The 23,968-nt window shown below is 37.8% G+C and overlaps 2 protein-coding genes across 2 annotated transcripts in view; both read left to right on the forward strand.

Annotated features, from left to right (window-relative positions):
* The window catches only part of LOC123873532 (eukaryotic translation initiation factor 4E-binding protein), a 23,269-nt gene extending 16,009 nt beyond the window's left edge, over positions 1 to 7,260 (forward strand). Inside the window, exon 3 of the transcript XR_006797701.1 lies at positions 7,246 to 7,260. The gene's annotated coding sequence lies outside the window, so the exon portion shown is untranslated. The remainder of the gene's footprint in view (positions 1 to 7,245) is intronic.
* Positions 1,769 to 22,742, forward strand: LOC123873525 (cyclin-dependent kinase 5 activator 1). Its single transcript, XM_045918383.1, has 2 exons — positions 1,769 to 2,476; positions 16,928 to 22,742. Exons 1-2 carry the CDS (start codon positions 1,790 to 1,792, stop codon positions 17,306 to 17,308), a joined length of 1,068 nt encoding a protein of 355 aa, XP_045774339.1. The 5' UTR covers positions 1,769 to 1,789; the 3' UTR covers positions 17,309 to 22,742.
* The last annotated feature ends 1,226 nt before the right edge of the window (positions 22,743 to 23,968 follow it).

Raw genomic sequence — 23,968 nt, forward strand, 5'->3', positions numbered from 1 at the left:
GGTACTTCCCGTTGACCTAGAATCATGAAATTTGGTAGGTAGGTAGGTCTTATAGCACAAGTACAGGAATAAATCTGAAAACCGCGAATTTGTGGTTACATCATTAAAAAAAAATTAAAATGTGTTTAATTTTTCAAGTACTATAACTATACCAAGTGGGGTATCGTATGAAAGGGCTTTACATGTACATCCTAAAACTGATTTTTATTTATTTTTAAGTATAATAGTTTTTGATTTATCGTGCAAAATGTTGGAATAAATACCCGAGTACGGAACCCTCAGTGCGCGAGTCTGACTCGCACTTGGCCGGTTTTTCTTAGGGTTTACCCCTATAGGGAATCGAACCCAAGATTTCCACTTATAAGACTTACAGCGCTACCACTTTAGGTTGTCATGTGTTTCCTTCTTAGTTATTTACCATGGTACGGGATACGAATCTTTCGGTGCACGTGTATCTAACCTGCACGTGTTTGGTTATATTTTTGTTAAGCTATTTTACCTAGATATCTCAAACACGTTTAAATTAGAGAATAACTTTTCTCTGAGGTTAACCAACAAAGAATTTTTTTGTTTATATCACAAAGAGAAATTTTAGGAGTTATTGGACTGTTTTAGCAAAAAATAAAAGTATAATTTTAATTATAAAATGGTTTGTTTAGACAGAATGGTTTGTTTAATGAATGCTTTTAATGAATTTTTACATGATAGTGAAAGAAGAGTTATCTACTAACATTTTTGGGAAAAATACTGGATTGTTATCGATATCTTTAAACTTTTATTTTTGAAGGTATTTACTGTTTATATAGTATAGATTTTGAACAAAATAGTTGCGGTTGAGTTGAATATAGCGGATTAGATAGGTACCTAACCTACCAGATATATTATTACGTAAAAAAACAATATTACTTTTAGGCAGCACTTTTAGCTTTTACAACTTAATTTATCGAGCATGTTGCACGTTGTTGCAATTTATTGGATGTTGTAGAGTACCTACTGTTGTAGAGGAAGAGCCGATATTTTTTCAAATATTATAACTTTAATATCAGTCTTTGACGTGGAAGCTCCTCGTTTCTTACATTTATGTTTAGGTAACTGAAGGGTTAACGTACAATATGATGGGACATATTGTATCCGCTCAGGTGTAATGACTTGGGAAATGGGAACCAGCAAAATAATTATAATAATTTATCATAAAATATCCATTATTTGTAAAGTTTTGATACCTCGTCTAGAGTCGAATAGTACAAATTGTAAGTAGTAGAGTTCTTAACTTTTTGTAATTATATTTAAGTGTTTCGGTCCCAAACGGCACCGCGGAACCTGTCGCACACAACGTCGGTATTTTTTTTATGAAAATTGTATTCAGGTCAGCCGATGCGGATGTAGGTTGGATTTTGACGACAAAAATACTAGGTAAGAAGAACTATTACGAGAGATTCGATTATAGGAAAAGCAGTCGGCCGAGCCGTGGGCGATGCGGCATTATTATGTAACGACTGCAGGTTAATCATCTCGAAGTCTTCAGCGACCGCCACTGGAAGAGATCGAGTGCTGTCAAATTAAGTCCGAGCGGCCGGACAGTGATAGGTGGGGCTTAATTGCAATCGAGCGGATCTCGATCGGTAATTCCGTGATTTGCCTCACACGGCGTCGCTCGCCGGGCGGCGGAGCGGCAGGGCGGCGGCCGTCAGCTGCTGCGCGCGGCGCGGTCGATACGCGGCGCGCAGGCGCGGCGCCGCGCTCGCGCCCGCACACAGGCCGCCGCCGCCGCTCGCCACACACGCGATGCATGCGGGCACCTAGCGGACACACGCGCGCGGGCCTCATGGGCACCGTGCTGAGCTTCAGCCCGCGCGAGCGGCGCCCGCCCGCCGCCGCCGCGCCGCCCGACCGCGCCGCGCTCGCCTACTCCTACGAGCGCCTCAACAACGCCAAGAACCGCGAGAACCGCGACGCGCCGCGCGACGAGCGCCGCGCCACGCTCGACGACGCCGCCAAGATCATCTCCGAGAAGACCGCCCTCGAGAAGAACCTCAAGAAGCACTCGCTGTTCATCAACGCGCTCTCGTGGAAGAGGTTCTCCACCGCCAACAACAACAAGAAGAAGTTGGAATGCAAGAGCAAGAGCGTCTCGACGTTCCGGGCGCCGCTGGCGGACAACGCGCCGCTCGACAGGAACAAGAATGTGAGCGTCGGCGGCGCGATCTACGCGCGGGCGCCCGCGGCCCCGCTGCCGCCGCCGGCCGAGGTCGCGCGGACCAACGCGTTGAACAACAACGTGTGCTACGCGGAGAAGCTGCCGGCGCCGCTGCCCGCGCCGCGCAAGACGGTGATCCAGGCGTCCACGTCGGAGCTGCTCAAGTGCCTGGGCGTGTTCCTGCACGCGCGCTGCCACCGCCTGCGCGACTTCCAGCCCGGCGACGCGGTCATGTGGCTGCGGACGGTCGACCGCTCGCTGCTGCTGCAGGGATGGCAGGTAAACACGCCGTTTTATCTGATCCGGGATCTGCGCATTGTAAACACAACGTTTTTATGGATCTTCGAAACAATGTACACAAAACTTTGTTTTAAAGGTGCCCCAATCAGTTGAATCAGTGTCTAAACAAATATGAAGTTTCATATTCGTTTAGACACTGAGTTTTTCAGTCAATTGCACTAATTTAAGTCAAAGTCAAATAATTTATTCAAAGTAGGTTCTGTTGTACAACTTTTTGATTGTCAACATGTTGGATTTTTAAGAAGATATGTAATGATGATAATTTAACTACGTAAACCTGAAACTTAAGCTTCGTAGCTTTTAAGGTTCCAAACGCACGCAGGGCTGAGAACAGGCTATAACAAACAACCAACAATATCACAATAAAACTTGAGTTTACTTCCAATCCAATACAAAATATATTCTGAAGATGACTTACAATAGACAATCTGCTTATGTTAGTAAAGCTAAGAGTACATAGGTCATAAGGTAGAATACTGATGCATATCTGCATCATGTCCGTGACATGTTTGTGTCTATTACAATAACTTACAATAAATTCAATACGATTTACAACCATACCTTGTCGGCTTAAAATTCAGATTGCTTACTAAGCAATACACAGATCCTATAGTGTTGTTGTGATTGGATAAGCAGTTATTTTGACAAGGTTCCCGAACTGTTGGCATGGTATCGATTCTGTCTGTAGGGACATCATTTGCAGGGCATTGTTGCTGATATAACGTGAAAAGTGAAAATATGACACTCTAATAAATATATTTATACTCTAATGAATTCTTAGTAATAGCATAACAAGCGGATTGTTTATAGATACAGCTATCTTTCTTACTTTCATATATTATTCACATATTCATGCACATATATTCTTTATAGTAATTACTATACGAACTACTACTAATACTCCGTTATATTGCTATACTAACTACTTGTAAGTATAGCCATAATATTATAATGCATGAAATTGCATCTCCACTTTGTGGAGTGTCTTTCTTAAGATCTCACAGCATTTACTAATTACTAATTACAAAACTAAAAGGTCTATTTTCGCTCACAAGACTTAGGTAGTCAGGTACATATAATTTATATTTATGAGAGAGTAAAATTTTGATATAGCGCAATTCCACGGTCGACTATTATAGCAACTACGTAATTTCCAATTCCATAATACATGAAAAAATTCAACTTCAGTAAAATGCTATGATATTCTGAAGGGAATATTGTGAAAAGCAAGCACTATTTTTGGAATGAAAGTGATTCACAGACGAGTGTTACCTTCCTTGACTACTTTCATAAGTCGTTACTGTCGAGCAAAATTTTAATCAAGCGTACTAACTTGAAGAAAGTTAAGCTTTGACCATATAAATCTTTATTTCCGGGGTTATTTTTGTCCCTCAGGAAGTGACGTAGGGTGTTGCGGTAAAGTAAGGGCTTGGACACACACAACGCGTGGCGGGAACGTGTTCGATGCGACTCCTAAAAGTTGTAATACAAGGAACTGTATGACAGTGTTCTTAGTGTCTTGTATTACAAATTGTATAATGTGCAGACGATTAGTGTGACATCCATTCGGTTTAGCATCCGATTTCCTCGCCAACATTGATAGAATTTGAGCGTCGAAACACTTTTATTTCAAAGTGTAATGGACCTTGAATACCTTGTTTTTACTCTCAAGTTCGTCCATACATCTACAACAACCAGCGATCTAAGCGAATTTGCGAAATACAATTCGGTGGTACTGAATGCATGGCTTTAAATCAAGGAATTTTAGGTCCATTTTACTCTAACATTATTGTGTTTTGACTCTCGAATACTGTCAACATTGGCAGATGCTATTGCTCTGCAGTTACCGTCACGCGACGCTGCCGCACCGCTGTGTATTTGTCCTGACCTTAGCACTGTGCAGTGGGAAGCTGCAACCTACTCTCCCATTTTGTTTTCATGCCAAATAGATAAAAGAAATTATCTTTTTTCTGCTATACTATCTCAGCCAAACCATGGCAACCTATACAGTAAATTCTCTGACATTTACACATAATGCTATTGTTAATATTGTATTGTTCCTAAATTAATATCCAATGTACAAGTAGATTATAAGTTGCCGGTGTTGTTGTAAACAATTTACATTATCACTTATCAGCTAATAGATTCAGTTACAAAACGTTATCAAAGTATCGATCTTCTCAACATTGTACAATGTTCAGAGAATCCCGAACGCTGAGCATTGTTGTACATTTTAAATAAACTGCCCACTCAGGGAATTGGTATTGGAATAATTAATCAATTATACACTTATTTACGTTGCGGAACTTTCTTGAGAGAAAAGGCCATTGCAAAAGGAAAACTTTACAATTGAATTTTAATATAATTAGTCGAATAATTCAATAATTAAAACTTATTTCTTTTTATTTTCGATACTTGAACTTTTGTTTACTGTATTTGTGTAGAGAGAATATAATAATATAGTCCTTTTGTTTACATTTTCGCATGTGTAAACCGCGTAGATCATTGGCGTAGGCCTCTCGTAGACCTCTCGTAGACCCGGAAGCAACTATACAAATTCGTCCTATTTTTTTATTTTCAGTAACCCTATTTCCCGAGTAACTTTTGAGGGACGTATGACTTAGTCGTGAGAGCACATATCCACCGATTAAGCTGGGTAAGCTATGCTGACCCGAGTCAGTATACGGATGGGCGATCGACGTGGAGATCCGAATTAGTTAGGATTTAACAGGGCTCTCTCCGTCACTCATTTCCACTCGTTTCATACAATCGTAGTTCCAATTTCGTTTGAATATTAAGCAACCAAAGTTCATGAAATTTTGTAGACATATTCTAGAAACTAATATCTGTGTCTGTGGTGTTTTAGATTTTTTTTAAAATATTTAGTTTTAAAATTACAGGGGCTCAAAGATTTGTATGTAAATTTTTAAGACCGCGTAACTTTGAAACCGAATATTTTAACAGCAATCTGGAAAACCACAGACATAGATATTAGTTTCTAGAACATGTCTGCAAAATTTCATGGACTTTGGTTGCTTAATATTCAAATGAAATTGGAACTACGATTGTATGAAACGAGTGGAAACGAGTGACGGAGAGAGCCCTCTTAAATTTTCTTTCCTATCTCAGAGGGCACACTTAGCCTTTGATCCCAGCTTATTGGTTACAGATTATGATAATAGGTAATCATTGAACCTACAAGTAGAAATTTTGTTTTAGAAAGTTTGGTTCTGGATCTGGGATCCCACCGCATTATTGTCCCAAGAAAACTTCTATGTGATTAATGAACAGGCGATTTGACTCCCAGCAATGAAAAATATGACACAGCGAGTGAGAATAGTTTTCATCCCTTTATATACTTATATACAACGCAACCAACCACAAAATTAAACTTGTTATGTATTGATGGAAATCTCTTGACGTAAAAGTAGAAACTTTGACATCAAGGGATTCAAATATTTTGAATTTTGAATCACCGTATCCTGTGTCAAAAAGAACATTTAAAAAAATATATTAGCCATGTTAAATCATGACTAATATTCCCCTTTCCCCTCCAACTAGCGAAAGCTTGTGCAAGCTTATAGGTATGACAATAGTGCAACGGATGGGGTTTGAACCGCCGAGCTTATGGTATTTAGTTCGCTCTTCCGTTGAGCTATTGAGGCTCTAACATTGCACAAAACCGTCGTTTTTCGTGCATATCTAGGTATGATATTATGAAAGCCTTACACGGGTGAACTTAATTCACCGTGTCCCACTTTGCGAGTGCATCATTGAATTTCCTACGTCATTTTCCTATTTAGACCTGCCTGAGCTCACCTACATACCTACCTACGAGACGCGCAAACACTAATTGGCCTGCCATGGTTTTTATGTTACTTACATAGCGAAATGCTACGGCAAATTTTAGGGTTCCGGACATTTTATGGTTAAAACAGGCAACCGACCACAAAATAAAACTTGTTCATTTTTTACTTAACATCATATTTTTTACTAAAGTAAATTCTGTATGACCATTGTGTAAAATGGACACTGTACAAAATACAAATACTAATTACTGTCCTGCCAAATTATGTTACTTTCTACGTAGCGAAATCTAAAGGCAATTTTCAAGAAGGTGCTTTAATATGGGACTTTTATTCTTTCTGTCCAGAAACATAGAAAGACAGAAGTCCATCTGGCCTTCTTTCATACGTCCGTGTATACTTCTGTCTGTATAACACAGTCATAGAAACTTTCTAGCTGAGGCCCGCGACTTCGTCCGCGTGGATTTAGCTTTTTCGAAATCTCGTAGAACTCTTTGATTTTCCGGGATAAAAAGTAGCCCATGTGCTAAGCCAGGATATTATCTATCTCCATTCTAAATTTCAGCCAAATCCGTCAATTAGTTTTTACGTGAAGGAGAAACAAACATACACACACACACTCATACACACAAACTTTCGCCTTTATAATATTAGTGTGATGTGAAAGTGTGAATTAGTGTGATTACTGCTGCATAGAGGCATGATTAAATTTAAAAAAAGCTGGGTAGGTAGATATATGTACTTCCCGAACATGAAAGGCGTGAATCGAAAAAAATATGTAGTTTTCCTCCTCGAGTGATTTATTGTCAAATAGTTCCTACGGAACCATACCTTATGCTTGGCTTATTAAAACTTCGCGTGTTGTTCATTACCACTTACAGAAAAACCATTGCTTCGCGTGATGAAATTGCATTAGATAAAAAAGTTCGCAAACAGTATCAGTAAAAGTTAATAGATAAAGATAATTCGCAGATAATTTTATTCATCTTTGTCGTTCTAACTTCTTATAGATAATGTCCGAGATTTTGAACGCGTAAATCTTTCCCGTCTCGTGGGGACTCAGAGATTAAAGCTCAAAATTTAAAAACCCCCGACACAAAAACCTCTATAAGAAAACTAGAAAAGAGCTGATAACTTTCAAACGACTGAACCGATTTGCTTCGGTTATAGCTAAGAACACACTCGATCAAGCCACCTTTCAAACAAAAGAAATTAAATTGAAATCGGTTAATTTGTTTAGGAGCTACTATGCCACAGACAGATACACAGATACACACGTCAAACTTACAACACCCCTCTTTTTGGGTCGGGGGTTAAAAAGTAGCCTAGGTAGATAGCTATGTCATTCTTCAGAGGTTCGATTACGGTAACCTAACCTAATCACCTCAGAGGCCCTTGTTTAACTTTATAATATACCTACTAGCTTATGCCCACGACTTTTTCCGCGAGGACTTCACTTCAAACCCGTATTTTATCCCATTAGGGGTTGAATTTTCAAAAAATTCTTTCTTAGTGGATATCAACGCCATAATTGGTATCTGCATGCCATTTTTTTTTCAGCTTTTCCTTTTATATAGAGGACGTCTGATATTTAAAAAAACACCTCATATTTATTTATAACTTTTAGCACTGTTCCCTATACTCCCTACGTATATTCAAAAAAACATTTATTTATTTTTATTTGTACCAAAAACAATAAAGAGAAAAAGAAAGGAAAAGTGAACAGGGAAATGGGAGTGAAAGTGGGGAGGGAAGGGATATTTAATAAATTAATAGCATTTCCTCACATATATTAAGACCTTGACACTGCACAAACAAGGATATATATATTTAAATATAGGTAAACACTTCTTACTTGAGTTCATTAAAATATTTAGTTTGGCGATCTTTTCACGGACATATCGAAATCTCTATAATCATCGTGTCTGGTAGCAGTCCAAGATAGATATTATTCTAATCGCGTTAATTTATTTCGATGAGGCTATTTTGGGTCCATTATCACCGTTTCCGTCGCACGTGTAAAGATCGGCCAAGTGTGAGTCGGACTCGCAGATGAAGGGTTCCAGGTACCATCGCACTAGAAATAACACTTTTTAGGGTTCCGTTTTGCTTTCAAAAGGAAAAACGGATCTCTTATAGGATGAGTTTGTTGTCTGTATGTCCGTCCGCCCGTCCGTCCGTCCGCCCGTAAGTCCGTCCGTCCGTCAAGAAAATCTACTTATAGAGTACTTCCCGTTGACCTAGCATCATGAAAGGCAAGTAGGTAGGTCTTATAGCAAAAGTAAAGGAATAAATCCGAAAACCGTGAATTTGTGGTTAAATCACAGAAAAAAAGAAAAAAGGGTTTTAATTTTCAACGTTAGATAACTATACGAAGTGGGGGTTTATATGAAAGGGCTTCAGATTCACATTCTATTTAATAATAATAAATAAAAAACAGATTTTTATTTATTTTTATGCATAATAGCTTTTGATTTATCGTGCAAAATGACGAAAAAATAACCGAGTATATAATAACCCTCGGTGCGCGAGTCTGACTCGCACTTGGCCGTTTTTTTTTAATTTTCATGGCGGTCATTTTCAAATTTTTATTTTTGTTGCTATAGCGGCAATTTCTATTGCATACATATTCAATGAAAATTTCAACTGTCTACCTATAACGGTTCACGAGATACAGTCTTCAGTCTTCAGTCAGACGGACGGACGGACGACCAGCGGAGGTTTAGTAATAGCACATGAGTAGATAATATCCCTATAGGGTCCCGTTGCCACCCATCGGGTAGAAACGGAACTTAACAGGGCTCTCTCCGTCACTTACTCCACACAATCGTAGTCCCAATTTAATTTGAATATTAAGCAACCAAAGTCCATGAAATTTTGCAGACATATTCTAGAAACTAATATGTGCCTGTGGTGTTTTAGATTTTTCTAAAAATATGTAGTTTTAAAATTACAAGGGCTCAAAGATTTGTATGTGAATTTTTAAGACCGCGTAACTTTGGATCCGAATATTGTAACGGAAATCTGGAAAACCACAGGCATAGATATTAGCTCCCGGAACGTTTCTACAAAATTGCATTTAGTATGATTGGTCAGTATTCCAATGAGAGACGAACTAGGTACGTTTGTATGGAGCGAGTGACAGAGAGACCCCTCTTAAAAAAGAAAATTGATAACATAATATTATAAAGATTTCCACGGCACGTGTAAGTCTCGACACGGTCAATACTTTCTTGTTCCCGTCATTTCACAATGGAGTTACTTATTAGCACAAAAGGTGTGGTTATGGCTTTGTCTCTCCTTCAATCTTCGGATATGCGGAGAAAAGTGGACGGTGTATTGTAACCCATATTGAACCAAAAAAAAAAACCGAGTCATCAATTAATACATCCAAATACCATACAATTTATAGCTGTAAAAACTATTAAGTATGTTGATAACATAGGTATTAGCTTTCTAGCTCTAAAAAGGACGAATCTTGAATAGTATGTCCTAAACATTTCAAGGCATGACATGACAATACAAAACATACCTACCTAAGATACTTAATTTGGATGATGCAGCAGAGCTTACGTTCTTTCTATACATATTGAAGGGAGCCGCTTTTTTAAACGATACAAATATTTACATCGTTTAAGAAAATTTTGTATAGCTCTGAAATGTTTTTGGATTCTCACATAAGGATTTTGTTAAATAAAAACTTGACTTAACGACCGTGTGTCTTGATAGGTTATAGCTCATATTTTAACAGCAAACTTTCTTCGTGTCAACGCCTGGCTTTTGTATCTTATCTAAACATTTGTTTACGACGTCTAGTCAGAATCTATGGAGCGCACTTTAACTTTACAGACTTAAGTTTCATGGACTAAGAGCCCGCGAGGGCCAGACCTTTGTTATTTTATAAAAGCTGAAAGTTTCTCTGCATATTAGCATTATGCGTATGTTTGGATCATGGTGGCTTTGGGAGATAACAGATAAAAAGGTGTAAGTATATTTTACGTCAAATTATAAAGTGTGATTTTTTTATATTTTCTTCGGAATAGTACACCTATTAGAAATCAGGTCATGTATTGCCAGACACTTTATAGTCATGGCAACCCCCTGTCAGACACCCTTAAATTTTTTAAGTTTAATCAGCTTTTATAAAATTACGAAGCTCTGGCTGGCTCTCTCTCTATTCTCTCTATATCAGTTATACGAGACAGGTTTATGGTAGCATCTGAGATGCCAGCCATAAGTATAACGTTGTCTGGTTTTGCAACGTCAAAGTGTCCAAAGATCTATACCATGTCTATGTCACAACCTAAACTTCTTGGTTAATTGCAAGGATATTTCGCGCAAAAAGATACCCACTCTCAATTTGCATACTTAGTACAACATATTTGCTGATCTCTGATGCCACAAGTGTAAAGTCTGTCCTAAATATTTGACGGCATGATAGATAAGGTTCTTACTCAACGTGATGGGATGATGTTTCACCTTAAACAGCGGGGCTACGTTCATTCAATATGAATGTAGCGGGCGCCCCCTCAATCGATATTCGCCTTGCTGTCTTGGTGAATGAACACTATTTACACTTTACGACTACGCGACGATTTGTCGTGTCGTTGGATCAAGGGGATCGTGTGTTCGTGTGTTCTGCCCATTAGCACTTAACTAGCGTGGTGAATTATGGCCTAAACCAGTCTCGTTCCGAGGAGACCTGTACTCAGTAGTGGGCCGGCGATAGGTTGATCATGATGATGATGATGTTCGTGTTAAGTTATACGTAACTTTCTTGTTCGTTTTAGTTCGTTCTCTCTATGTACAGGTTCCACTACAACTGTGCGATTAATGTCGGTCTACCTATCTGTTTACCTATGTCAAAGTGGCCAGTACAATAGCTTTTACTTTTTCAACATCTTTTTTAGTACCTACTGCTCATTCAACCCTTTTCCAGAAGAGTTAAGCTATGAAAATATGCTGATTGCATTGGTTACACATACATTTGTTGAACAGTTCCGGTGAAAAGGTAGTCTATAAATAATCATAACAAGCTAAACTACATGCAAACGAACTACGTTTCTTTCTTCTACAACAGTAATCCAAATAATTCAATTAATTGATATAACTTTCGATTTCTAAATTATAAGTACCTACCAACCTAATCAATAATTTTTTTATGTTGCAATTTGTGAACTAAAATTTCAAGATTCTTTTAACAAAAGGGTAAGATAAGGGTAATATTGGAACAACAAATTCACCCGAGGATTTCAGAAACTGCAAAAATGTCTTGCCGGGGTGGTCTAAATTAGCTGGTTTCAAGTTTGTTAGGTACTTGTACGATAATTATTATCGTAACGTAGTCGTGTTATGTAAAATGCCCAGCGACGGTTTGTTTAGAGCGAGATGGAGGTATAGCGTGATCAAGGGGTTTGTGACTTTGTGTTGTAAAGAGAAGCCATTAAAGAAAATGCGCATGCTAATCAATACGCAACCAAATAATAATAGAAGTGAGGTAATTGTTTTAATTAACTCATCGATACAAAATGTTATAACTACCTTACCTATTGCTGTTGTCGTAATTGAACAAACTAAATAAAATTTGAATATTTGTACACAAACTTAGACCACGTCATCATTGTCAACCGATAGTCGGCTACTGGTGGACATAGAGCCTCGATAGCTCAACGGTTGAGAAGCGGACTGAATTCCGAAAGGTCGGCGGTTCGAATTCCACCCGTTGCACTATTGTCGTACCAACTCATAGCACAAGCTTTACGCTTAATTGGAGGGGAAAGGGGAGTATTAGTCATGAAAAGCAAAAGGAAAAACGGAACCCTTATAGGATCACTTTGTTGTCTGTCCATCGTGTCTCTCAAGAAAATCTACTTATAGGGTACTTCCCATTGATCTAGAACCATGAAATTTGACAGGCAAGTAGGTCAAGTAAAGGAATAAACCCGAAAATCGTGAATCTGTGGTGGTATAATCGTTAAAAAAATTAATTAAATTGTGTTTGAATTTTCAAAGTAAGATAACTATACCAACTGGGGTATCACATGAAAGGGCTTTACCTGTACACTCTAAAACAGATTTTTATTTATTTTTATCCATAATAGTTTTTGATTTATCGTCGAAAAAAAAACCCGAGTACGGAACCCTCGGTACGCGAGTCCGACTCGCACTTGGCCGGTTTTTTAAATAGGTCTCTTGTAGGAACTTCCACATGCCTTGTCTTCCGCTGCATGTATCCACCGACTCTTTGGGACTAGTTTGACGTCGTTTGTCGACCTAGTGGAGATCTTCCAAAACTGAGCTTCCCGGTGCGACTTGCAAGGTCACCATTTCAGCATCTTGAAACCCCAACTATGTGCCCCACTCATTGCCACTTCAGTTTCGCCACTCATTGTATTACTCTGGTTCTCCTACTACTGATGTCCTCATTTCCTCGCTTTGGCAGAGCTATATATATCTCAAAAAAAAAAATTGGTTGTCTGTAAAGTCGGTTTACTGACGATAGTTGAACGTGACAACAAAGGCCGATTGTGCTTCTTTGTCGCTCGTTCCGCGCTCTCGCTTGCACTTCAAGCCTTACCTCGTTACTTACGTTCGTTAACATGACTCATGCGGCGTTACCTCGGTAACGCCGCATGAGTCATGTTTTTTCGTGCGTGCAGCCGGCTCTATCGAATTATAAGACGTTGTCACGTCAAAATCTTCTTAAGCCAATCAGGACTCAAGGGAATCGAACCCGAGAACTCTTACTTTCTTACTGTGCGTCCACACACTGCTCTACTCGCACAATTAAATTAATGACACGCTGCACTAGGTCGCTTGCCTTTACAACACGATGGACGTCGAAACTGTGGCAGCATGCGCGCCATTGCATACTTACCGACAAATTAGGGAGCGATGGGCATAAACGAGGACCATGCGAGTAACGCGGACACACTACGTCTCTGCCTCCGTTCCTCGCTCCCTCCCATGCCACACGGGCAGTGTGTGGACGGGGGGTTAGGTATATTACAAAGTAACAATGCACACCACTGCGGCAATAAACTCGTCAAAACTTCACCTACATTCGCTGCCTTTCATGAAAGAGAGAATGAAATAAGAAACTTGATTCTATATTCCAACCGACACAAAGGCGCCATCTTTAAAACTGCTCATTATACTTTTCATGAAACAAAGACGCTCGCGGTTTTTCTCCCTTCCTATCCGCACCTTTCAATTTTCAGCTCTACAACTACCTACTACTTAACCACAGAAGATTTCTGAAACATTTTTCTTCGCCTCTGTAATATCTATACTACTACAGCTACCCAACACGCCTAGTCTCTTCTTTCGTCAAAGGTTGCCTGGTGAAGATTGCTCTAAGCAATAAGGCCATCTATCTATCTGTCTGTCTGTCTGTCCCCCCCCCCCCCCTTATTTATTTTTGAGAGAGAGATTTCAGTATTCATCACACAATCAGCAATTAAATCAAATTCGCGAAAGGTTTGAAAATTGAGGGTACCTACTCAATCATTCTCATAACATTTCAATTCTTTGCCTTTCAGACCCGTTTATTAGTAACACAATCTTTTGTACACGTTCTTGTTTCTCTTTGTTTACTCTGCGTTCAACCGAGTCGAGCACTTAGGGAATATCGCTGTCGGAAGGGATTTCGTAATGACCATAGAATTTAGAATAAGTAAAGAAGTGGTAAATAGGTATGTAGTGAAATATCTATGCGCGTCATTGTGAATAGAGGGCTAAAGATAATTTATGTGCTTACTGCTTTCGAATTATTTCTGGATGAGTAAGTTGCTCGTCGAAAAACAGATGACCGTTGGAATGGATGCGTTCTGAAGTGGAAAAACCATGCAAATGGAGTGTGCTGACCTAAAAAAGTGGTGAAAAGTGGATGGATGAAGAAGATCAAGGGTCGTGTGTGGTGTTTGGTGGCGCAGGTGTCGCTCTCCATGAGGCTGTCGTCAAGCAATGGAGGCTTCAAGCTAATGAATGGATGGATGAAGTTGCTAAAAATGTGTGTTATGACATTAAATCAGATGTCATTTCTATTACCTACCCTATTTAGAATTCTGTGATATGGACCTTCCGAATTGAGGTTCAGACTTCAGGTTCAGTGTATGTAAACATTGATATAATTTGGATTTTTAGCTAATATCTACTATGTGTAGGTAGTTACAATTTTAGGCCGTGTACACAACGGCTTGGTTATTCATTTGTGTATAAGATAATAACAAAAATATGTCGGTATAGGGGTTTCGTGTAAAGGGGTGTCCGGAGGAGGTTTACTTGACGATTCAAAAGCATTGTAAAAGCTTATTTGAATTCTGAGTAAAAATCTTTTTTAACCCCCAACCCAAAAAGAGGGGTGTTATAAGTTTGACGTGTGTATCTGTGTGTCTGTGTATCTGTGTATCTGTGTATCTGTCTGTGGCATCGTAGCGCCTAAACGAATGAACCGATTTTAATTTAGTTTTTTTTGTTTGAAAGGTGGCTTGATCGAGAGTGTTCTTAGCTATAATCCAAAAAAATTGGTTCAGCCGTTTAAAAGTTATCAGCTCTTTTCTAGTTTTCTTGTAGAATAGAAGGTTAGATAACCGTTAGGTTCATAATATTATGTCAATTGACAAATGTCAAGCTGTCAAGATGGACGTTGCCTAGATACATAATTATTTATTTGAACATCATGATGTTTTGGAAAACTCGGATACCTACTCGGATACTGTGGATCGTAGGCGCGGAATAGTCCAAGTCGGGGGTGTTATAAATTTTTAATTTACACTTGTATTTCTATTTCTTTGATAGAGCACTTAAATAAATCACTACTCGCATAATTAGGACTCACACAGAATTAGGCATGTAAATTAAATTGACGAAGTATGTCAGAACTTGTTCACTTAAGTTACCTACTTACGTAGGGATGGTTGTTTACCTACTGCCTCACATTGAAAAGTTAAATAGGCACCAATTATATAGGGTTGTCACCTGCTACCTTTACAAGTAGATTTCTTCTTCCTGCGTCGTTTCCTCAATTTTGAGGATCGTGGCTCCCCTTTGACGCAATCCTTGCTAAGATGTTCTTCCATTGCTCTCTGTTTGTTGCCGCGTGGATTGCATCACAGATGGGTGTGTTGACCGCTTCTTTTATTTGGTCTGACCAACGTCTCGGGCTACGTCCGCGGGGTCTCTTTCCTTCGATCTTACCAGTGACCATGAGTTTTTCAATATTGCTGGCGTTCTTCCTTGCGATGTGACCGAAGTACTCAAGGGTCCTCCGCAGACAGATGTTAGCTAGCCTCATCTTTATCTTAAGTTTAAGTATTGAGACGTTGGTTCGATGTTCAGTCCATAATATGTTGAGCATGCGTCGCCAACACCACATCTCAAAAGCATCGATCCTTTTTTTGTCAGCACCTTTAAGAGTCCACGTCTCAGCTCCGTAAAGAAATATGGTACAAGTAGATTTAGTGAGGTAATAAATTAAACATCATGTTTTTTGTCAACAAAAAATTTTAGGTAGGTACCTGTACCTACTTTGTTACAAACTAGTGTTACACTTGACATTTAGTTCTTTATAAATATTTTTTTGTCCCTGCTTTCTATCCAGGAAATATTTTCGTCGGACTTTTGTTGGTTATAAGTGAGTTTTACATCAGCTTAGACTATATTATACAGCATAACATATTGTATTATCATAATATATCTTTCAGAGCAAACCTGTGGTAAACACTTTAATATTATAAATGCGAAAGTGTGTCTATATGTCTGTCTGCTAGCTTTTCACGGCTTGACCGACTTTGATGAAAGATACAGATATAGCTTGCATTATAAGGACATAGGTGACTTTTTATCCCGGAAAATCAAAGTTACCTTGGGTTTTTATAAAAACCAAAACCTTACTTATCGATATCGCGGGTATTATAATATGTATTTGGGTCACGTTTTTGTTTGGAAAATAAACGTTACAATTTTCACTTTTCAAAATATGCTGCGTGGTAACCCTAGTATGTATTGTAAAATATTGAACAAAGGCGTACTTTACGGGACACATGTTCTGTCCTAATACAATTATCATACCGATCAATATCAAGATATTTATGAGTCACTTCAAGGTAAAAGAAATTGGATATAATATCTTGATAAAAATAATAACTATGCTCTAGTTGTCTACATCAAGGACATTTGAAGAAAGACTGCCAAGTATAGCAAGAACTTTGATACGATGCACTATGGTGGAAAATATTCAATATGCAACGGTCTTTCTACACAGCCTCAAGATCCGCAAAGAGGCGCAAGGGCTACCTTTACTAAAATGCGAATAACCATAGTAGAATCGGGTGCCCCAGTAAAATTCGTAAGAAGAGATCTCTTCGATCCGCTCGATGCGGCCGAATCTGTCATACTCATTTTTAGTGCCTATTAAAATATCGTTGCCTTGGTATTGGAATGACCAAGTGGCAAAGATCTTTGTTCCCCGTTGTTGCTTTTTTAACAGATATATCAGATTGATATTAGACTACCCAGGAGCGCCCATCTAATTACTGATCTGACCTCAGATTAACGACAGAAGAATAGATTTATCAAAGATAAGTTTAACAGGAGTTTAATCGCAAAATATGTCTAATTTCAGGACGTGGCGTTCATCAATCCGGCAAACGTGGTCTTCGTGTACATGCTAGTCCGGGAGCTGGTGGACGGAGAGCGGATAGCGCGCCCGCAGGAACTCCAGGCCGTCGTGCTGACCTGCCTCTACCTCTCCTACTCCTACATGGGGAACGAGATTTCATACCCCCTGAAACCTTTCCTAGTCGAAGACTCCAAGGATAAGTTCTGGGACCGATGCCTTTTAATTGTTGACAGACTGTCGTTTAACATGTTAAGAATTAACTCCGAACCAGGGTTCTTTACGGAGGTTTTCACCGAGTTGAAGGCTTGTGGGGCTGTCGACACCCCTCCCCCCGCACCTCCGCACCCCGCGCCCGCACCCCCGCACGCTATCTCGGCTGCCTGACACACAGAGGTCGCTGTGCTTAGACTAGCACTGACCGACCGACCGAGCAGAGTTTGATGTCGGCTTTTAACTACGGAAGCTCTTGGTCAATCGTCGATTGTCAAATGGACGACTAATCAAACGTATAGGTAAATTGATAAAATAAATTAGAACCGAATTGCGATCTAGGTATACCGTTATACTAGTCTTGGTATGTTGGGTGTGTGAACGTATTGTAAGTCTGAGAGAAGGTGATTGTTGTCCACAATTTGTCCAAAGTTAAACTTATGTATACTCGTCAAGTAAGGGGCATAACAGACACGATACTTTTAGCATCAGCGAGCGGCTATTTTGCGACTACATCGCGTTTTTTAGACTTTCTGCGTTCGATTGCTGTATTGAAATCGCACGTTTTAGCGATTGTTTAGATACTGTATCACGTTTTGACGACTGTCTGTATTAATTAGATCGCTGTATTAAAATAATAAATAAAATTATTTTGATCGCGACGACTGTAGAATATATTGTGTGCGGAGTGGAGCGTTGAATCGTGGCATTGAACTTCCAAAAAGCAACTGAACGCCGATCGCTGATGCTAAAAGCATCGTGTCTGCTATGGTCCTAAGTTGAAACATAGACCCAGAATAAGTAAGATGATTGCCAAGCAGCTTCAAATTTCGTGACGAGAACTGTACATTTAAAAGTTAATTTAATTTATTTGCTCTGTATCTTTGTTATGATTGACCAAGGCTTTTTAAACCATAGCCGGAAACAAAATGGGCTTAAAATATAAACTTAATAGTAAAACAAGAATATATCAGAAATGTTAGCACGCGAACAAAAAAATTATCACAGACAAAAGATATTATTTACTGTGTCGTGATGTGTCGTATTGTACTCAAGTACGCCTCAAGCGTTAGGATTTCAGTGCGCTATCTGGTTAATTTTTTAATGCAGTTGCTTTTTGACAAGAGCATAATGCGTTTGGCAAAAAGTGATAGCATTAAAAATTTATCTAAATCTGTTTAAGTATCCTTGTAAAGTTGATCCAAGTCTTCATAAATAATTCTCAATTATGAGTTTATGACTCACATTTGTCGGATCACGACACGTTACGACACTGTATAGTTTGTTTTCACCTTCACAGGTGAAACGAAGTATGGAAATCAAAACATATACCTAATCACATAGATTAACTGTGGTAAAAGAACATTGCAAATTCCGAATAGGTACTGAGAAAGTTTTGGAAAATTTTGGCTAAGTTACCTAGTTGATTAAAGCCGTTTGTTTGACTTTGTAACCGCCACCGAGGGCCCGCTGGTAGACGTAGGTTTAAATTTTCATACTCTAGTAAAAACAGAATTTCGTAGTCTAGTAAAGTGACCTACTCTACTAGAGTATGCATACTACGTTATCAGTTATCACAAACGTTCAGTTTTTATGAATTATCTAGGCGTATCTCAAAATTTTCCACAAACTCTTGGTCCAGAATGAAGAATGCGCACGAAGTAGAAAGAAGATTGGCACCTTAGTGCAAGTGAGATAACATTATTATTAGTGTGCGCCTAGACATGCAACACACTGACTTTATCAAGTGTATTGATTGCCGAAATTAATTCTATTTTGTGGGTACTATCAAAATATTAAAATGACCCTCGCTCTATCCAATCTCCTGTCACACGTCTGAGCCTCGAGTGTACAATTTTCGCTATAAAACTTGTTGTATGCGAGTTTCATAAAGGCCCGTTTTGCACCTAGGAGAAGCGAAGAGATGTGTTTAATCAGCTAATCAGATTTTTTAAAAATGACGTTATCATTTTTCACGTCATCTATTAAGAATCTGATTGGTCGACTGAACACTCTCCGCTCCAATTAAAAGGGGATTGGGCCTATTGTATACTAGTTTCCACTGCGTACCATATTTTGATACTAGTTACTTGTGGTTCGTAATATTATAAGATGAATGTCAACTCTAGTGACCAGTTTAAGGCATTTGTCTAACCACCAACGATTAGCGAGAAACGAGTTGAGCTAAAAATTAGAAATTAGTTGGTAAGCAACGAGAAGCGAGTGCGTATTTGGAATAGTTATGTTGCTGGGCTATGAGCGTATGTGCGAGTACTCGCTCGACTAGGCGGCCGAGACGCACATTTAATTCCTGCGCTTACTGCGCGAGTGTTTTGAGCATTAAAGGGCCTTCGCTGAGCGACATTTTTTTCTTTGATATCTCTTTCTCTGTTCTCACCAACAGTGTGCACGGTCAGCAATCAACTATTAATATATTTCTCTTTTTTTGACTCGGAATCATACATCGATTGTACGCTTCTTGAGCGAAAAAAATAGTCGATAGCTAATCGCTTCCTCGTCGGTGGTGGGACGACTACCTAAACATTAAACGCTACTTAAATCAAAGCGGACCTTAAATATCATTTTTAATAGTTTTTACTAGTTTACTGTAAGGGCAAAATACCCTTTTTTAAGGATTTTTTAGGATTCACGGGTATTTTCTAAACGAACTCTCGAAACTTGACTCTCGAGCTCTACAAACATAGAGAAAGGACAAAAAGCCTAAACATAAAGAAAATGTTCACCTATTCTGAATAGTCTTGCTGTAATTTATTGTATGTCTGTGTATTGTAGGTAATTGTCTGGTAATCTTAATTTACTAGCTCAGACTAAAGGAAAATGATGGATGAAATCTTGCGAACAAACCAAAAATATTTTCCATTATTGAACGAAATTAGCAAAATCCTTTTTGCTAATTTCCAACCCACACGATATTTAAAACTAACTATGTGTGGGTTGGATCCTTATTTAACCGACTTCCAAAATGGAAGTGGTTCTCAGTTCAGCTCGTTTTTTATATATATATTTTTTTAATATTGAGGGACGACCCCTTTGTGAAAATTATTGCATCTCGATTTCCGGAATTATATTATTCTTGAAAGCTGAATCTGTTGCACACACTTTTGGTAAAATTTTGTATATTGTTTATATTGTTAGATTGCCGTATGTGAAGGTAGTGCTCGGGCCGAGCGGTATACATAGCAATCAGCTCTTCAAGTATCGTTAATTTTTATAAGTTTCCGTTCTTCTTTTTCCTTTAGTCTGTGTTTCAGGCTGCAGTCTTGCAGCGACGTTCTAGTCCAATAGCGCAGCGGTTAGTTAGTAAGATAAGAGTTTCGTAAATGTAGTGAATGATTGTATGCCATATAGTTAGATGATATTAGAAAAAATATCTGGCAGGCGGGAGGATGCAATAACGCGGCAACACCGTCGTATTTCAGTCACCAATCAAAAGCGGAATCACATGGGAATCCCTGTACAATATTTTAAAGAAATAGAGCTATATGTTAGAAAGAGATAAACGCTGTAAGCGCGTCTTTTTCTTTTGTATAACGTTGTCCTTATTTGTATTTGAAGAGTTGCATTGTCGATGGTTACTCTTAAGTTGGATTTACACGCAAGTTAGTTATGTAGCGAGTTTTTAAATATTGCTGATTTGGCGATTTATGGTGGTTCAGACGTTTCATTTTGTTTTGTTTATGTTTCCATTCGACATCCTTCACTCGAAAATGAAACGTCTGAACACAATATGAATGAACCGTCTGAAATTACCTTATACAGCATCGCCAGAGTGAACTGTGCTATTAGCATCGCTTAGTGTCTGTTTGCAAGTAGCAAGTTTACTTGCTTGATAACTTGACTCACTACTTAGCTAATAAATATGGAAATTGGTTATCACTCCGGTAAACCTTTCTAAAATGTGTACGTAAGTATGGCCGGCTCAAAGCGGAATGTTAAAGCAAATGGCGTACATATAATATAATAAAACTAGGTAAAATTTTGCGAATGATTAAGCGTTTTGTACAGTTATAACGATTAAAATACCTATATTAAGTACTAAATATTAGTCTAGTTTAGACAAATGACCGGCAGGTGTTAAAATACGCCTGGCAAGGCACTCGGTTGATTAAATAAAACTAAAAAATAGTTAACTTACATTAAAAATATATACTTGCCTACTGTTTCAGATGCCCCTAAAGCTTATTTGCAAGCAAGTTGCAAAGTAAGTTTGCATTTAAAGTCGGTTACGAAAAATTAATCTAAAGCGTAGAAAACTGGCCAGACTGAGCTCCTACTGGAGAATGGACTTTGTGTAGGTTAGCTGGATTATTGGCTAGATTAAATTGTACACACAAAATTGTGTTTTTGAACTGCATGTCGAAATCTGAATTTCATTCATAAACTTAGTGTCTTTGCAGAATTTCGTAATTTGTTATGCTTATCGTTGTAAAGATAGGAAAAATTGCACTATTTTTAACTAGCTTTTATTGAACTTACCGAGTGTCGTAGAATTAAGATTGTTTAGTCAAGTGAATGTCATAAGATAATAGAAAGTATTTACTGATTTAAAAAAAGAATCTCAAAAAAATATTCCAAACTCATTTACGATTGGGTAAAGTAGATGTCTGTGATGTTTATTGAATTATATTATACTTAGCTTCGCATTGGTGTTATAACATTGTTTTGTTATACTTTCCTATTTTAATTTTTGCAATTTTTATTTGTTGTAATAGTTAAGGAATCTTACGTTTAAGGTTCGCACACAATTTGACGGATCGCACCGCATCGCATTCATTAGCATATTTTATCAACTATATGTGTTGCGTAAATTGAGAAATAACAATAAAACGTACGATAAAGTTAATTAATAGGTACGTATACTCAATAATATATATAAACGAGTTGTAATGCGAATGCAATGCGCTGCGGTGTGGCACGTATTGATTTGGGCTTAGTTTTAAGGTATTAGATTAATTAAGATGTTGATTAAGTTGAATTAATTTCTAATAATATCTTTAACTGGTAAACGAGTTTTTGATGCCGTCTTCACTAAAACAAAAATCTTTAATATTTTTTATATTCATTTGAAGTAATTTTTAAGGAGTTATTGTTATTGTTCGTCAATTCATTTTATTTTGATGTAAGAATGATTCACAGAAATCTGTTGGAGCTATACTTTTAAGAAATAAGAGGTAAATGGGAATAATCTAGTCGTTAAATCTTAAAACGTATGGTATTCATGGCAAATATTGTTAGCCATGTTCTATATTTCTGGTATAGAAATTACAAATGCTCGACTGATGAATGCGTAAGTTTAAAATTGTTGGTAATGCTTGTTGATAAGGTGAACTATTGGAAACGATTAAAATATTATATCATGATACCGACGAAAACGCTTATTTATGAGTCTAATAAATACTTCAATGACAGTCATTAACCCACATACCATGTGGCTGATAAAAATGATCCTTAATTTCAAATAATAATAAGCAACTAGTTTTTAGATGTTAAGAATAATAATTGCAGGTCAGTCGAAAAAAAGTAGCCTTATGAATTTGACGAACTTTCAATAACTAGGTAGGTTTACTGTTTAGGAAAACCAAGCTAGGAAAAATACCAATTTATAGTCCCTATGTCTAGATTAATAAAACTTAAAACAAGTTTTCACTTTTCACATTTGCTACTTATTTCAAGTAAAATATTATTTAACTTTATCCATTTTTACGTATTTATTGCCACTTGGTTTTTAAACTTGTTTCTGAAAGATAGTTAAGATTGTGATGTACATTCCAATTATCTTAGTAAAATATATGTACCTACTTATTAAAATAAGAAACAAGCCCCGATGTTTGAGTAACTGGTCCATAATATGATCTCTCTTAATTGTAATTCGATATTTGGAAGTGTGCATGCATTCAAAGGTAATACAATTCAGGTACCTCTTCTAATTATTCATGTACTTAACTCACGTTTGTTAATTAACCTACTGTAAATATACCTTAATATTATTAAAAAAGTTTCGTATATATACAATAATTATGGTGTTTTATTTTCTTGGTAAGTATATAAAAAAACATAATGTCAAACAACAAGCTCTATTATTAAAGTTGATATTGGCTTCATATCATAAACATTTAGGATTTTAAGAAAGGAATTGCATCATAATAAAAGATGACTCGCTCCAGCTTCCGTAGTGGGAGTCAAACAAAATTTATACCTACCCAAAAAACCAATTAAGTGCGAGCTGGACTAACATACGAAGGGTTCTTATACCATCGTACAAGTTACATCGGACCTCTATGTTGAACTTTGCAAGTTAATGTAATTTATATGTATACATGAAAAAAAAATGTATCAACCACAAATGCACGATTTTTAGATTTTTTGCTTTACTTGTGCTATAAGATCTACCTACCTGCCACATTTCATGATTCGGGGTCAACGGGAGTACCCTACAGGTTTTCTTGACAGACACGACAAACAAACGGACAACAAAGCGATCCTATATAGGTTTCTTTTTTTCTTTTGAGGTATGGAACCCTAAAAGTTGTTATTGTTTCGCCAATACTATTTATTTCAACTTACTACGGTAAAAGGTGGGTAGTATTAGATAATAATTAATTATTTGACTCGTTGGTTAACTGACAAACACCCGGTAATTAGTAACTCGGCTTTCAAATTGAAATTCTAAGTATTTGTACCTCGTTTAATGTTAGGTACACGTGGCTCTTATACTAATTAATTATTATTATCTACATGCTTTCTTCCCTTGTTGTAACCTAAATGCTATAGAATAAATTAGTCTCTTGTTAATAAAAATTAAAACCTTTTATT

This window comes from Maniola jurtina, chromosome 17 (assembly GCF_905333055.1).
Source record: "Maniola jurtina chromosome 17, ilManJurt1.1, whole genome shotgun sequence".
In the NCBI taxonomy this organism is placed as follows: Eukaryota; Metazoa; Arthropoda; class Insecta; order Lepidoptera; family Nymphalidae; genus Maniola; species Maniola jurtina.